Source organism: Panicum hallii, chromosome 5 (genome assembly GCF_002211085.1).
Source record: "Panicum hallii strain FIL2 chromosome 5, PHallii_v3.1, whole genome shotgun sequence".
Classification (NCBI taxonomy): domain Eukaryota; kingdom Viridiplantae; phylum Streptophyta; class Magnoliopsida; order Poales; family Poaceae; genus Panicum; species Panicum hallii.
The window spans coordinates 55,385,072-55,402,242 of record NC_038046.1 but is presented as its reverse complement, the minus strand read 5'-3'; the positions used below and the strand labels follow the sequence as shown (position 1 = coordinate 55,402,242).

The window sequence follows — 17,171 nt, the reverse complement described above, 5'->3', positions numbered from 1 at the left end:
TGTTTGCTCTACCAGTTATTTCCAAACATACGCCTGGGAGAAATCTTTATTGCATGAAGAAAAAACTACCGGGTGCAACAAATGGAGCACCGTGAAGTTCACATTTTGCACAAAAAATTCGTATTATGTTGAATAATTTACAAGACAGATGTATACAAATGCATAGCATCGCTGTTGAATCTCTTGCGAATCCTTATTTCCAGAACTTTGTGTTAACCATCTTCTATAGATTTCCCGGGGTTGGAAAGTTCTCATCAACAAAGCGCATTCCCTAACATGCAAAACTAGAATGCGCCTCAAAATATAGAGAAGCAACCAACTAACCCAAAATTCTGAACAGGGTTACAAAGTAGACTTTGGGAAGGCAAGATCCTTCAGTTGCTGAGGATCTACAGCAGATGGTGCTTTGGTGAGTGCACACTGAGCTGTCGTGGTCTTGGGGAATGCTATCACATCCCGGATTGAGCTCTCACCAGCCAAGAGCATCACCAACCGATCCAATCCATAGGCAATGCCTCCTGCAGTAAAATTCCCGATACACCATAATAATAAGCAAACAAAAACAGCAAATACTATCCACAATATACGATAAAAATTGCTATATAATATTGACGATGAGCATTAGCCTATCTTAGAATCAAGAAGGTGTCAGAAGGCATATAATGAGAAAAGTGGAATTTTCTAAAAGGGCAGCTATGATCTGAGGTAACTTAGTGAAACACCAGAAAAAGATAGTTCTGTAAGCTAGCTATATTTTAAGACTGAAGTATAATATTAGATGGAGTTTATTGTAACTGAACAGGCGTACCATGTGGAGGAGCACCCATGTCGAAAGATTCTAAAAGGTAGCCAAATTTCTCCTCCGCCTGCATGGGAAATAAGGAATAACATGAGTCACAAAAGAGTGAGCATTACCAAGTACAGCATCAGCATGTTGTCCACACTAAAAACCTTGAGCAGAATGTGGATCAAAGAACGCAATGTTTACACAAAATTGGTTCAAATACCACTACCCTACGATGCTGGTAGTTTCATATTTTTTACCATCAAATATGTAAATTTGTAAACATATACACATACAATGACTTCCATTCTTTAGTTTTGTCATCTAATAAACAAATGGCAGGTGAAGACATTCTTTTCTCAGCAATTTCAATGTATATGATATTTGAGAACCGAGAACATGCTTATTATCATAAAATGGGGGCAGTATTGAACCATCTGAACTATGAAGGGCAAGCAGATAGCTGAAATCATACTTGTTCAGGTGAGATACCAATGATCTCAAAAATTCTTTGCTGTACATCACTTTTGTAGATTCTCAAACTGCCCCCTCCAATCTATCAATAACAGGACAGAATATTAGATGTTTGCTATAATTTTCAACAGCCTGTAAATCATTAAATCAAGCAATCTTTTGCACATATTTCAATAACATGGATATATCATATCTGTGAATAAAATTAATATCAACACATCAGACCAACTTTTGCACATCTCAATTCATTGTTGCTAATACCAGAAGGGGCATTCACTCAGGCAGCTGTATAAAGGTAATTTAGCATCGATAAGGTCAAAGTTTTAAATATTTACGAGTATCATCTTCATTTATGGACCCATATTGACACAAGCAATGTTCAACAGAAAAAAAATAAGAACTCAGATTTTACTGCACAAAACAACTAAATAAATTGTATGGAACATTGATGTGTCATAGACAATTGCCAGTCAGCATGCAATATGAATCCCATGGTTTTTAAGTCGTCGCCTAGGCGTCCAGATGGAAATCGATTCCTGGCGTCGAGGGCGCCAGGCACCCCATGCGTATGGTGTCTGGAGTCGTCGCCTAGGCGGGTATGGTGTCGATTTTTTCTGCAAGGCGGGCGCCGCACGGGCGATTTTGCAAGCGCGGGGATGAAAGGGGGGGTGCGCGGGAGGGTTGCACACGCGGGAATCGGCAGCAGCTGCGCGCAGGAGAAATCCACGCGCCTACACCTCCCGCCGCGACATTTCGCAGATTCAGAATGAGAGAGGGAAAGAGAGAGGGCGGCGGGCCAGCAGCACCTCGAATCCTCAGCGGCGGCGCGCTGCTCCGATTCAGCCGTGCCTGCTCTCCAATCCCATGGCTCCAGCCCCTTCTCCTCCAAACGATTTGCATCTTCTTCCTCTTCTCCAACCAATCCGGGCGGAAGCCCTCCACCCCTTCTCCATCCAGGAGCTCCTGGTTCTTCTTCCGCCTCCCAGCCAGCACCCCCTCCCGCAGCTGCATCAGCCCGGACACAGGTTCCTCTTCCTCTCCTCTTCTTTCCCTCTGCTCAGTTGCTTTTGCTCATGCTTGAGTGCTAGGCTGCTAGCGTATCTGCTTGTTCTTGGAGTTGATGCTCTGCTCTGCTGTAGTTCTGTTAATCTGATACTTATGTGAATGTGTGGTGTGTGCCTGTATGCCTGATGCATGTGCATGTGCTGCTTTTTGCCTGGCTTTTGTGCGTTGCCTTTTGTTTAATGATTGTGCGCTCCTAGTTTAATCTCTGAATCTCTATGTTGTGCTTGTTGTTCAGTTAGTAAAAAATGCTTAATCTCTTATGTTTGTGCTGCAACATTCTAAATGAGGGTATGTGTATGGCGTCGCCTCGCCGCGCGCCTTATTCGCCTAGGCGTCCAGAAGGGGGTGGGTCGCCGCGCCTCGCCTTACCGCCTTAAAAACATTGATGAATCCTCAACTGTAACTTGATTAAGATTCCTGATTCAAAGTTTATGTAAACCAGTCTAATGATACAATTAGCATGCTCCAGTTTAAAAACAAAGGGCTACTCGATTCAATATGTAATGATATTTCTGGGGTAAAATATGTAAATAAACATGTTTGTGTTGGTCTTTTTTTCTGAACATTCTGGATAATAAATCCATCTGTGTGAAGGTGTGACAATTTGTTAAGCAAAAGAACACAAGGAATACTTTAATAACTAAGTTCAGTAACAATCTTGAACTTTAGGGTGCATCATAAGACTCAAAAACAGATTAAGACAATATATCAAGTTAGCTTGCGTGCAAACTAAGAAAGATAACAATAGGATGTACCTCCACACCATTGTAAATCATGTCATAAGCCAGGGCACGAGCTGATGGTAGATCATTCATATCTTCAGGATTTGGTGCAGTGAAAGGATGGTGTAGGGCCTGGTTCATAATGGCAGAAAACAGACATGCTCAGGAAAACAGGAATTAAGACAAAGCTCCTTCTAGGGACTTGCAAATTCTCAAGAGTATTGGGAGCAAATTTAGAACAGTGGGCATCTGCTGTAATCATGATCCTGTTGTTACCAACCTCATTAAAATGGCATTAGCATGTAATATAAGAAATATATTAACTGTTACCAACCCCATATTATGTTTGTTGCTATGTGTGTCCTATCCTACCATATGATGCAAGGCTACATTTACAGAATCTGGAGACTAATTCCAACAATGGTGGGTATTCTAGTGCTAAAATGTGATGTACTGTACCAAATTCTGCAAATGGTGTAATGTCAAGTGTCAACACAATAAAATAACAGCCTCTTTCAAAATAGCAAGTATACACAGACCTCTAAAATAATATGACCAGGAACAATTAAGCAGTTCTTATAATTAATACAGGATTAAAAATAACTGACCTCATATCTCTGCTCATCACTGTTCCATTCGAACATTGGAAAATCTGTCACCCAAAGAACTGAATGTGCTGACTGGCAAAATATCGAAAATGCAAAAACGGATGTCAGGAGTATAAGGCAGAAACAGAATTATTCACAAAAAATTATAAATTATGGCAAAGAACAACAGCATCCCATCGGTATGCCATGAATAATGTATAGACCATATCAACATTAAGGATCAATATTCCCTAGTTTCTGACTCACCGTGTCTATCACTTCCAGCTTATGAGCAATAAATAATCTTAACCGGCCAAGAACCCGGTTAGCTGATGATTGCTCACCCAGTGCAAACAGGATAAGATCGCCCGCCTTTGCATCCAGAAGTTTCACGAGCTGCTCTTTCTTTTCAGGTTTCAGACTTGATACCAGCGGACCAATTCCTTCAAGATCCCCTGTGAAAGCAGATAAAACATTTTCAAGCGATGCCACAGAATGTCTAACAGAAGAGCACACCCTTTTTTTCATTTTACCATTCTCCATAACTTTGAGGAAAGGCAGGCCCTTGGCTCCAGCTTTGGAAGCTTCAGTGTAAACTGTTCCTTTCTTTAGGTCAGTGTTTGAAAACACCGTGGCACCACCAGGAACACACAGTGCCTTTATTACACCTCCATTTTCCAAGGTATCAGCAAAAACCTTGAAGCCACTTCCCAAAAATACATCGCTAACCTGAATTGGACCGAACAGGAAACGAGGGGATCAATGTTGTGACTAATTAGTCAGGAAAGTAATTCTTAGCACGTGTGTTCGTTGCATGGCAAAAGCAGCACAAGATAAATACCAGGCGACTAACAAAAACATATAGTAATAACAGTACTATATGAACAGTGCTAATGTGAATTGTGGACATAACTCAACTAATCAAATCATTAATATAGCAATTACAAAGGTATGCAGAGAGGTCAGAAATCCTCACATCTTTCAGCTCCCAATCAAACCGAAGGTCAGGCCTATCTGTCCCATAGCGATTCATTGCCTCTGCATATGTTAACCTTGGAAATGGATTTGGCAGCTTGATACCTCCTACCGCTTGAAAAACCTGTTGCATGATTCATTCGACCATTCATTAATTCAACCATAAACGGTAGTAGTGAAGGAACGATGACATCTTCTGAACAATGTACCAAGACCTTGACTTACAACTATCTAATGTAGCTTACTGAGAAGTCAGCAAACAGAGTCACAAACTGTCATATCTTTATAAGAAAACATTTGTTGTTACCTTTCACACATGGCAACCACTGGCAGGCAAGGGTCAAAGGGTCTCAAATACAATGTTAAATTCAAGAAAGGAAAGAAAGAGGAAAAGGTATGTCAAAACAAGCATACATGTCTCATCAAATCTTCATTTAACTTCAACATATCCTCCATTGATGTAAAGGCAATCTCCATATCAAGTTGTGTAAACTCTGGTTGCCTGTCCGCACGCAAATCTTCATCACGGAAGCACCTATAAGAATCATAAAATCCAGCTTTTAAAGAGCAGTTAACTGGTTTAATAATACTACAAGCCAACTGGATGTGATCATATGCTCATGCTGTGAGCTTATTGCTGAGACAGAAACGAAATTAAAAAATTCAGCTCCATAGGCAATAAAAACAAAATAAATCTCATTGACGTAAGAAAAAAAAATGTGGCTCCTAACAAGATAGAATAATGCCAAGAGCTGTGATACGTAAAACAAGCAAAATCGCAATTATATTTAGAAAAATAAAACAGCAGTTACCTTGCAATCTGGTAATATTTTTCAAAGCCAGAAACCATCAACATTTGCTTGAACAACTGAGGGCTTTGAGGGAGAGCATAGAATGTTCCTGGCTTCAGAAACCATATTTGAAGAAATCAGGGAACATGTAGCACTTATTAGAAAAGGTAGGAAACACCACTGTCTAGCTATTAAACCTACGACCAACAATCACTTGCAATAGAATTCTGAAGCATAATGTTGTGTAGTTTATAAACACTAATGTATATACTCCAATGGAACAACTTCATAAACTAAGAACAGAACTCTTCCAGAACTACAACCACAAAGTAATTTTCTCAAACATCAGAATCAACCAGCACAAAGAAAAAGAAAGAATGTAATTTAATATGTCCATCTAAACTGTTATAGGAATATTTGATATTGGAGAAAGTTGCTTTTGCAGAAAAGGATCCAAATTCCAAACATGACATGAAGCGCAAGTTTTCAAAGTTGCAAGGATAGCAAAGGGCATAATGTGTTTTTTAATAGATAAAACGAAAAAAAAATCCTGTGAAGAAACAGATAAACTGTATATAGCTTAATCACCTGAACTCTTGATGGTACAAGATAGTCCCGAGCACCTTCTGGTGTAGACTTGGATAAAACTGGAGTCTCAATCTACCTTAACATGTAACTTTAGATCAGACATAACAGAATGTCTTAGGTAAAGTAGTACAATAACGTAAAAATATTACTGCTACTATAGTCATAAATTTAGTTCTTATTGAAATTAGATAGCACTACTGGTAAGATTCTAAAAATGAAAAGTACTGCTGGTGACTAAAAGAGAACTATCTTACATGATGATAAAAACAAATTTTCAATGATGTTAAAATTGATGCTATTATAATAGGATGAAAAATTAGAGCCCGACCCCCCAAGTCATGAGTTGAAGAATTAGATCCCTGATTCAAGACTGACCATCTAGCGCAACATCACGAGACTATTTAGGATATATTTTTGGCACTATTTCCAATATATTTTGGTACCATTTCGGATATATTTTGGTACTAAATGAATATAACAGGTGGAAACTGAGGCAAACAATGAGTGTAACAGTAGATATAATCAGCATACCTCAACAAATTCATGTTCATCCTCCAAGTAACGTCGGATGAGTTTAACAACATTATGGCGCAACCGCAGGTTCGACTGCATTTGAGGACGACGCATGTCCAGCACTCTAAACCTGTCATATTCGACGATAGGAAGTTACAAAAGGGTGAACTAAACTGTCAGAGCATAAACACATAGCTTAAATAAATTTTAGCACAACAGGAATCTCATGGCAGGGATGGAGAAAGGAGCTTAAATAAATTTTAGCATAACAGGAATCTCATGGCAGGGATGGAGAAAGGAATAAAAACAAGGAGATCAACTTTAGGCAAAGATGAATGTTCTATCTTTTGACAAGCACATTAAAATCTGGAACAGAGTAGTTGTTGGGATCAAGAAGCAAATTAGAGACAATGGAAAGAAGTGATAGTTCAGCAGAATACAATGCTGATTTGACTAAAGCAACATTAAATAAGTTGGTCCAAGTTAGCATAGTCAGAATCCAATGGAAAGAAGAGAAGCTATAGTTCAGCAGAATCCAATGATGGCAAGAATTTCCTAACAAAACTGCATCTACACACCTCCATCACAATACCAAATATGCTACTATTGAAGAGATTGAAAAGGAAAAACAAACTAAAATTATAGCTGTGGACATAATTAGTATATACTGTATTGTAAACTGAAGTGGATATTACTACAGCAATCTCAGCAGTTACAAAGTGTGTGACAGGCAATCATGCAACTGTCTCGTGTATGAATAGCGTTCACAATGCATCCTATTATACTAATTACTAATGGCATGCAATCAATAGTTAGTTACTATCAGATACGCTAGATTTAGTGCTTGAAAATGAGTAAGCCGCATAAGCATCATCTTTCCTAAAGTCTAATTTGTAACTTTGGTACACCATATAACTGCATATGAGCACAATTTTGACAAGTCTAGCTAATTTGAGTGATTAACCGTTCTTACAGATACTTCCAAAAAGGCCTGTGCAAAAATAAATTTCCAGGGACCACAGACTGTAAAGTTTTACCTCAATCTAATTTCTTCCGGAAACTTCTCTTTTACAGAGTCAGCAGTTGTAACTGGAAACGGCAATGAACGAGTTACTGAGTTCAGCACTAAAACACGATCAGCAGCAACCTTCACCGTACCAACACGACAACATAGTTAGACAGTCATGTCAGTTTCTGGTGAACGCAAAAGGAAATAGAAAAGTTGATGCCAACCAAAGAAACAGGTACTTAAACTATGAATAATAAAAAATATGATATTCCTTATCCCATATATTTTGCATGTCCAAAACAAGCATAAAGGAAATGGGAGCTTCTTAAACAGGAATTTCAAGAGTAGATTATCTAAATACCAAATTCTAGCCGTGAAACGTCACCTCTAGCTTATTGATCTCAAGAAACATAATAAGGTGTGGTGGCTAACAGTCAATACCTCTATAGCCCCAGTCTTCATATCTGCATTGATGGCATCTGCTGGGCGTGGCCGGACCACCCCCTCAACAGCAACCACTGACTCAACTCTCAACTTGTTTACTATGTTGTAAACTTCTGGGTACTCTGGCAATGTTGTCACCTAAACAAAGGACCAAATAAAAATCCTTGTAATCATTCGATAATAACAATAGACATCAACAACCAAAACACGTACATATATAATCATGTTAGAATTATCACTATGCCAGTTGATGAATATGACTTTTACCATAAGCCATGAATCAAATAGGACAAGAATTGCCGGTAATATAGTGATATGTGACAGCTTGTTTGACTATAGAAAATAACAGATCACACGGCATATAAGAAAAAAGTAAGCAGCCATAGAAGTACATATATATATTATGAGCAGGAATCATTCAAATACAATTGACGTTAATAACAGCAACCACTGCTGCTCTCTTGCACTTCTGTTAACCACAAGGGGATTGGGGTGTACCTGATGCTAGTGACCCGAGTGCAACAACTATTGTACAGGAATAAGGGATGCAACAATAATCCCAGATACGTAAATAACACACATCAAGCAGTGGAGGGCTTAGAGAAAATGTGAAAATAACAACAATTGCTGAGTTTGTCTCTACAGAAGCAGCGGCTACATCAACGTAACCACGAGAAAACAAATACGAGATCACAAAACATGTAGCAGCTTGCACCAATTACAACCGTTGAACCAAAGCAACTACGGGGCTAGCCAGCACTGCAGAAAACTGTCACTAACGCAGCCAATACAACTTAGAAACGCACTCACCTGAACCATCCCGGAGCGGTCGCGCAGGGTGAGAAAGGTGAGCCCGGCGTGCGCGCGGCGTAGCGCGACCCATCCGCAGAGCCGCACCCTGCGGCCGGCGTCCCCGACGCCGAGCTCGCCGCACAGCGCGTCCCTCGGCGGCCACTGCAGTGGCTGCAGCCTCTCGACCTTCTCACCCGCCGCGGCGGGCGCCGCCGCCTCCTCCGCCGGGGTCGCTGCCGCGTCGGTCGCCGCCGCGGCCGCTAGGGTTCGGAGCTGGGGCGCGGGGCCGGAGGACGAGGGCGCGGCCGAGGCCGAGGTGGTGGAGAGCGGGAGGAGGCGGCGGAGGTGCAACGCGGACGGCCTGGGCTTTAGGCGCGAGAGGAGGGAGAGGGGCGAGGCGCGGAGCAGGGAGGCCGCCATTGGAGACGGGGGGATGGGGAGGGAGCGGATTGAGGGGGAATGGGGTTTTGGAATTCGAGGAAGAGGGAGACGCCTTATCCTCCGCACGAATCTTACAGAGCACTTCCCTCAAAAAGAAAAAAGAAACGGAATGGTGATGGAAGAGTGTATTCTGAACTTCTGAAGGATGTTTATACATGGAGAAAGTAGCGTTTGCTCTTCACCACTTCTCCCCGGAGCCTAACCAAATCCCCGAATACGGAGCCATGTGCTAAGAGCATCTCCAGCAGCAGATTACTCATCTCTATCCGTAATGAAAAAACTATCTTTTTCAGTGGATGGTGCTCCAGCATATTACCGATTTCATCGCCAATATCAAAATATTTTTGATAATCGCCAAAACACACATTTCTTTCTTGCTCAAATGTAGAGTACTCCTTGCTCCACCCTATTCCTTGCTCCATCCTATACTTTTGAGTAATCTGTTATAGCGTTGACTACCAAGGTGTCATTGGTGATGAAAAGAAAATATATAGAATATAAGAGATGAGTAATCTGCAGAAATACTCACCCATTGCCAATGAAAAAGAAGACGGTGCAAATCGACTCCACGGTGCCAGCAATCGAATCGAATGTTTGTTTCTGGGTAGGGAAAGAGCATGTGTTCTTGAACTGAATGCGAGGTTAGGTACACCACGAGCAACCAGTAAGCACATTTTTTTGTGACCGAAGCAACTTCAGTTGCAGGTTCACGTAACGGCCATTGGGCACTGATTGGCTGATACGCAGCACAGAAGTTCTAGTCAGGATTACTGCATATTGCTCGGCTAAAATTTTCTTCATCAAGAGGACTCAGGTAGTAAAGTCCAGCGAGTCAGCCACGGATCACAAAACTCTGGTCTGTGGTCTAGTAATCGGAAACGGTCCTCGTACGGCGTCTGAATCATATTCCAAGCAGCAGACCGATTAGCCGGCGCGTTGAAACAAGCACAATGGCGCCAAATAAGCAAGCATCTATCAGCTTAAACAACACAGCAGAGTTTTTTTCCCCGCCCCGAGTCCAAGGAAAGGCCTCTGTTTTAACCTGCATGCTCCGAGTCTCTGCTGCAGCTCCACCATGGCGGCAACGCGCGTCGTGAGCCTGCTGCCTTTCACCATCTTCATCACGACTGCATTGGCCTCCTGGGGCGGCGGCAGCGGCGAGGCCAGCGCCCTGCTCGCGTTCAAGGCGGAGCTCGCCGGCCACGGCTCCGCGCTGCTTCCCTCCTGGAACGCAAGCACCGGCTTCTGCCGCTGGGAGGGTGTGGCGTGCAGCCGCGGCCGGGTGGTTGCGCTGAGCCTGCCCTCCTACGGGCTCGCCGGCACCCTCTCCCCGGCCATTGGAAACCTCACCTTTCTGCGGACGCTGAACCTGAGCTCCAACTGGTTCCGCGGAGATGTTCCTGCGAGCATTGGCTGCCTACAGCGTCTGCGTTCACTTGACCTGAGCTACAACACTTTCTCTGGTAAACTTCCAGCAAACCTGAGCTTCTGCGTCAGCTTACAGTTGCTGAGTCTCGGCAGCAACAGGCTCCATGGGCGTATCCCTGCCGAGCTTGGCGACAAGCTCACAAGCCTTCAAAAGCTCTCACTGACGAACAACAGCTTCACCGGCGCCATCCCAGCACCCCTTGCAAACATGTCATCCTTGTACTACCTTGATCTATCTACAAACCATCTCGAGGGTCTGATCCCACCTGAACTCGGCAACATTGTAGGCCTGCGTGTCCTTGTGCTCCTCGAGAATAACCTCTATGGCGTGCTTCCACACTCCCTGTACAATCTGTCCTTGCTGAGAAACTTTGAGGTACAAGAAAATATGCTGTCTGGAACTATTCCTGCTGATATTGGCAGTCGGCTCCCCAGCATCGAAATTCTTAGCTTTGCTGACAACCGATTCAGTGGATCTATCCCAACCTCACTCTCCAATCTATCTGCACTCACAAAACTTGGCTTTTATGATAACAGTTTCAGTGGGTATGTGCCTCATGATTTGGGGAGGTTGCAAGGTCTCATTTACCTGTCCTTGGATGACAACAAGCTTGAAGCAAATCACAGACATGGGTGGGAATTCATCACTTCAATGGCAAACTGCACCAAGCTTCAGCTTCTGGTCCTTGCCAAAAACTCTTTCAGCGGGCAACTTCCTAGTTCAATCAGTAACCTGTCGACAACTCTCCAAGCTCTTTATTTGGGAGACAATAGGATTTCTGGGGTTATTCCATCGAACATCGGCAACTTGGTTGGTCTTAAAACACTTGAGATGGCAAATACTTCTGTATCTGGACCAATTCCAGAGAGCATCGGTCAGCTAAGAAACTTGGTTGTGTTAGGCCTTTACAACACTAGCCTGTCAGGCCTTATACCTTCATCAGTAGGAAACCTTACACAGTTGAATAGGCTTTATGCATACTATGGCAACTTGGAGGGGCCAATTCCAACAAGCCTTGGAAAGTTGAACAATCTGGCTGTCCTTGATCTGTCAACAAATCGACTCAATGGTTCGATTCCAATAGAGGTGTTAAAACTATCTAAACTCTCTATCTACTTAGACCTATCATACAATTCATTGTCTGGGCCACTTCCTACTGAAGTTGCCAACTTGGCAAGCATTAACCAACTGATTCTGTCAGGAAACCAATTGTCAGGCAATATACCTGATAGTATTGCGAAATGTGTATCGTTGGATCAGCTGTTGTTGGATCATAACTTGTTTGAGGGAAGCATACCTCAATCTCTTGAGAATTTAAAAGGTCTTGCTTTACTGAACCTGACCATGAATAAGCTGTCAGGTAGTATTCCTGATGCCCTTGCTAGTATTGGCAACCTGCAACAATTGTACCTAGCACACAACAACTTGTCAGGTCTTATCCCCACAGGTCTACAGAATTTGTCTTCCTTATCGAAACTGGATTTGTCCTTCAATCATCTGCAAGGTGAGGTGCCAAAAGGAGGTGTTTTTGCAAATGCAACTGACTTGTCAATTGATGGAAATGATGAGCTTTGTGGTGGAAAGATTCAGCTTCATTTAGCACCATGCTCCACGCCTGCTGCAGAAAAGAGAAAAAAAATATCAAAATCCCTAATGATCACCATATCATCAATCAGTGCACTTGTATTTATAGTTTTACTAGCTGTTCTTATTCAGTTGATCCACAAAAAGCTCAGACAAAGACAGGAAAGCCAATTGACTACAACAGTAGATGATGAACAATTTGCAAGAGTTTCTTATCATGATTTGTCAAATGGAACCAATGGATTTTCAGAGGCCAATTTTCTTGGACAAGGAAGCTGTGGAACCGTTTATAAATGTATGTTACCTGCTCATGGTATTGTTGCGGCAGTAAAGGTGTTTAACCTACAACAGTCTGGATCTAACAGAAGTTTTGTTACTGAATGCAATGCACTGCGAAGGGTGCGTCATCGTTGTCTCATAAGGATCATTACCTGTTGCTCAAGCATCAATGCACAAGGTCACGAATTCAAGGCACTGGTTTATGAATTCATGCCCAAGGGTAGTTTGAAAGATTGGCTTCATCCAGAATCTGAGGAAGAGGAACGCAATCTGGGCAATACTCTCAGCCTAGCTCAGAGACTAGGTATTGCTGTTGATATCATGGACGCGTTGGATTATCTTCATAACCAGTGCCAGCCACCAATAACTCATTGTGATCTCAAACCAAGCAACATCCTTCTTACAGATGATATGAGTGCCCGAGTTGGAGATTTCGGCATATCAAAAATTCTTCCTGATAACACAAGCAACGCTCTGTCAAATTCAGTTAGCTTCACTGGAATAAGAGGCTCCATTGGTTATCTCCCCCCAGGTAAACTACTACAAATGTCTGTTGTTATCTTCAGTCTTAATTTCTAGCCTGTCAAATCATGTACTTAATACCTAAAAGACTTATACCTATATCAAATAATTCATGGGGTGTAAATAACTGTAGAGTATGGCGAGAGTTCTGCCGCCACAACTCATGGGGATGTTTACAGTCTTGGCATATTGTTGCTTGAGATGTTTACTGGGAGGAGCCCTACTGATGGCATGTTCAAAGATTCCTTAGACCTGCATAAGTTTGCCAAGGCTGCTCTCCCCTACAAAGCCATGGAGATAGCGGATCCAGCAATTTTGCTGCACGAAAAAACACAGGGTAGAGATGCTCCCAATGCTACCCTGGTGAGAAGTAGAACTGAGGGGTGTCTGGCTTCTGCGATTGGGCTTGGTGTGTCCTGCTCAAAGAAGTGGCCAAGAGAGCGAATGCTTGTGCAAGATGCAGCCGTGCAGATGCGTGCAATCAGAGATGCATATCTCAATGTTGTCACTGCCATGGCAACTTGCTAGATGGGAATTTGGAAGAAACAACGAAGCCACCATTCAATGAGTTGTGAACCAACCATATAAATGAGTAGATCAAATAGTTCAGCCTACCTTTTATTTTGCAGATATTTGTTTACATCTAAACCTCTTTTGGTCGGGCATCTGAAATATATTTGTTATTAAGATTAGAAGACTGGTCATCGGAATTTGGGAAGCTAGGATTTATAACATCCACATTCTTCATATTTTTCATTATGATGCTTTTTTAAAATTTTAAAATATCATAGAGCTCTATCACTATTGCTATTATTACTCATCCACTTCCTGTCTGCTCACGCATTGCATTCAAAAAGTGGGGATATAGGAGCAACTACAGTTCACCTTTTTCCCTGGTGCAAGTACATAGGGTTTGATGATCTGGCTTGTGTGTTTGGCTGAGGGAGTAGGATGTTCAGTTCGGTATTTAGTTGGATTGGAGGCATCAAAACCACTAAACCAGCACTAATTTTTGCGCACTTAGATTGTGATCTTATTAGCTTGCGAAAACATCAATTCCATTCATTTGCGGGACAACAGGCAGTCAGGCACAGCTGAAAGTTCAACATGATATTGTAGTTACCTGAAATAACTGAAGCCATATGAGCTCTCTGAACTAGCATCTCCATCTTTGAATTGCATATCTATCCAGTGAGATATGCAATATTGCAATCTCCAAAACAGTGGGCATGCCATACATAGCTGACACCGTACTGCACATCCCTCAAATAAATCATGGGGCGTAACATAGAAAAATTACTCTCTGAGGAAAAAAAAAAGACATGCATTTAAAATGACTACATATTCATAATAACCAACCACCTTTAACCAACAATAGTAAGTTGCCACGGCAATTTCATTCATAACCAAGCAGGCAACATCCATATCTCAACCGACAATATGTCAATCTGGCACAGAATCCAAGGAAGCAGTACAAGATGTGGGTGATTCAGGAATAATTTGGTACTCTTTAGACAATGCTAATCGTGCTCTAAGTGACACCCAGGAGTACGCATAGCACATACCAGTGCTGGATGCAAGCCGAGGAGAAGCATGTGAGTAATTACCAGTAAGCTCATACAAAAGCATCGAAGAGAAGGACAATATGTCAAGTAAAATTACCATATATAGATGTCAAAACTTGAAGCTCCGCAAGAACGCTAAAGTTACTGCACTGCCTCACAGCATGGCACAGGAAAATAGTTTCTGATACATCCTCAAGATATCAGAATGCAAAGGCTCCGTAGATCATCACAGAAAATCAAGAATCACAACAAACCAACCCAGTTTAAACCATCGAACCCTCGAATGGAACAGACATTGGTTAGCACTAACCCAGTGTAAAGCAGGCTATGCAAGATGTTCCAGAACTTGCAATTTAGTTATTCGGATGGTTATCATCAATTCATAGCTAAGCGCAACCAGATCACGAAGTTGGACCGTCAGAATAACAGGAATCGCGAATAGTATAGCATTCTGAACATTAGTATCTCCGCGTTCGACCATGTGGCAACAGGCTCCAGAAGCAGCACCACAATCCCCACTGCATCCCTACTACGCACAAACTATCACCCATCCATTTCCAGCTCCACTCACTGTTCCACTGCTACCAACTCTGAGGCACGCTACCAAGCACTACCAACACACCCACCCGACTACAAGTAGAGGTGGGAACTTGCTGACGGCAAGGCAATGGTGCCCTCGGATATGGGCATACGGCGTTGCTTGGGGAGCTCACCTGAGAGGGCAAAGCGGACGGAGTAGTGGATCTCGCTGGACGCGGCGATGTGCCCCTGCTCCTTGTAGCGGGGGAGATGGGCGACCTCCGCAGCGAGCTTCTCGAAAATGTGATGAAGCAGCTCACCATGGACGCAGCGGTGAGGCCGAGACAGAGGCGGTGCAGAGCAGGATGCAGTTGCGGTGGTGAGGGGAGCTAGGGCTGGGACAGGCGAGACGGAGGCGGCGGCGGCAATCGGAGATGATGGCAGCGAAGGGAATTGGGGGTTGGGGATTTGGGAATCGAGAATTCGAGGACACGCGTAACCTCCGGCGCAGATCTTAGAAAACAAGTTTACGCCTCCCTTGGAACAAGACGGGGTTGCATCACTGAAATTTTCAACCGGCGCAAAAACAGGCTGGCCCATGGCAGTTTTCACAATTCCAAACACAAATCCCGCCAAACATTTCACGAGCCCTCCATCTCCCAAATTTTGAAGCCGACGCCACTAGCCTGCAAGTGGATTATTAAACAGACCAAATTGTTTGTAACTTGGTTCTCCAATTATAGATCCAGATTCAGGTGCCGCCAAACATTCAGCACCAAACCTTCCGTTCCGTCTCCCAAATTCACAGAACAAGATCATAGGCCTTGGGCAGCCAAAATTGCGCGTCCAAATCCCGATGGCGCACAATCCAAGCGAAATTTTCGAAACCCTAAATTTGACCAGCAGATTGAGCACCAAGAGTAAACCCTTTCCACGACAAGATCATCGGAAGAAAAATGCTCCAGTGCCAAAACAACATATCAAGAGTTACAAAAACGTAACGCAATCTTAACAAGCTCGACTCCTGGAGTGTCCAATCGACAGAGGGATAGGCAGAGAGATACAATCGAGAGCTGACGCTGAATTGAACAAGAGTTAAACAAGCACCACCAACATTACTTCAGTCAGGAGCCACAACACGTAACTACACCATCCGTACTAGCCCAATCCGGCGAACTAGCACCACTACCAGGAGCAACACGCCACAAAGAGCAGAGGGGAAAGCCTAGCATCTACGACGAGGTGAACTTGGTGACGGCCTTGGTGCCCTCGGAGACGGCGTGCTTTGCGAGCTCGCCGGGGAGGACGAGGCGCACCGAGGTCTGGATCTCGCGGGAGGTGATGGTGGGCTTCTTGTTGTAGCGCGCGAGCTTGGCGGCCTCGCCGGCGAGCTTCTCGAAGATGTCGTTGATGAACGAGTTCATGATGGACATGGCCTTGGAGGAGATGCCGATGTCGGGGTGCACCTGCTTCAGCACCTTGAAGATGTAGATCTTGTAGGTCTCCACCGACTTCTTCGCCTTCTTCTTCCCCTTCTTGCCCTCGCCGCCCTCCTTGCCGGCGGACTTGCCCGCGGGGAGCCGCTTCTCGGCCTTGGGCTTCTTCCCCGCCGGGGCCTTCTCCGCCTTCTCCGCCGCGGGCTCCTCCTCCGCGGGCTTCTTCGCCGCCGGCTTCTTCTCCGCCTTGGGGGCCATCGATGCGGCTGCTGCTCGGGGGGGGGGGGGGGGGGGGGGCTTCCGCGGCTGGGATTCGGGGCGGTTGGGGAGCAGAGGAGAGGCTGCGAAGTCACAGGTGGTTGTGGAGAGAAGAGGAGACGTGGGCGATGACTTTATAGAAGGAGCGAGGCGAGCGCTGATTGGTGGAGGGGCAGGTGCCGCGGATCGCTACCTCCGGGCGGCGCGGGCCGTTGATGCTTCTTCGGATGGGCGGCTGCGATGCGCTTTCGACGCGGATCGCTGACGTGGCGAGAACGGGGGCGGGAGGAGGCGGTGGGGAATGAGTGGTCTTTGGCGCGAGCAGACGTGAGTAACGTGCCGTCGTTGGCCAGTGGTCCCACCGGTCATAGGAACGGGAGCGGGAAATTTGCCT

The 17,171-nt window shown here is 44.1% G+C and overlaps 3 protein-coding genes across 3 annotated transcripts; 1 reads left to right on the top strand and 2 right to left on the bottom strand.

Annotated features, from left to right (window-relative positions):
* Positions 1 to 15: 15 nt before the first annotated feature.
* Positions 16 to 10,817, bottom strand: LOC112893107 (aspartate--tRNA ligase, chloroplastic/mitochondrial). The gene is made up of 16 exons (XM_025960275.1): positions 9,715 to 10,817; positions 8,763 to 9,625; positions 7,950 to 8,090; positions 7,537 to 7,646; positions 6,518 to 6,629; positions 5,987 to 6,058; positions 5,420 to 5,511; positions 5,022 to 5,142; positions 4,609 to 4,731; positions 4,166 to 4,361; positions 3,900 to 4,087; positions 3,654 to 3,725; positions 3,079 to 3,177; positions 1,260 to 1,340; positions 809 to 866; positions 16 to 518 (listed from the first exon to the last, which is right to left on the bottom strand). Exons 2-16 carry the CDS (start codon positions 9,162 to 9,164, stop codon positions 343 to 345), a joined length of 2,043 nt encoding a protein of 680 aa, XP_025816060.1. The 5' UTR covers positions 9,165 to 9,625; positions 9,715 to 10,817; the 3' UTR covers positions 16 to 342.
* LOC112892822 (probable LRR receptor-like serine/threonine-protein kinase At3g47570) lies at positions 10,261 to 13,575 on the top strand. Its single transcript, XM_025959935.1, has 2 exons — positions 10,261 to 13,009; positions 13,133 to 13,575. Exons 1-2 carry the CDS (start codon positions 10,261 to 10,263, stop codon positions 13,525 to 13,527), a joined length of 3,144 nt encoding a protein of 1,047 aa, XP_025815720.1. The 3' UTR covers positions 13,528 to 13,575.
* Positions 13,576 to 16,031: 2,456 nt separating this feature from the next.
* Positions 16,032 to 16,827, bottom strand: LOC112893113 (histone H2B.3). The gene has a single exon (XM_025960281.1). The coding sequence runs from the start codon at positions 16,775 to 16,777 to the stop codon at positions 16,316 to 16,318; it is 462 nt and encodes a 153-aa protein (XP_025816066.1). The 5' UTR covers positions 16,778 to 16,827; the 3' UTR covers positions 16,032 to 16,315.
* Between the last annotated feature and the right edge of the window lie 344 nt (positions 16,828 to 17,171).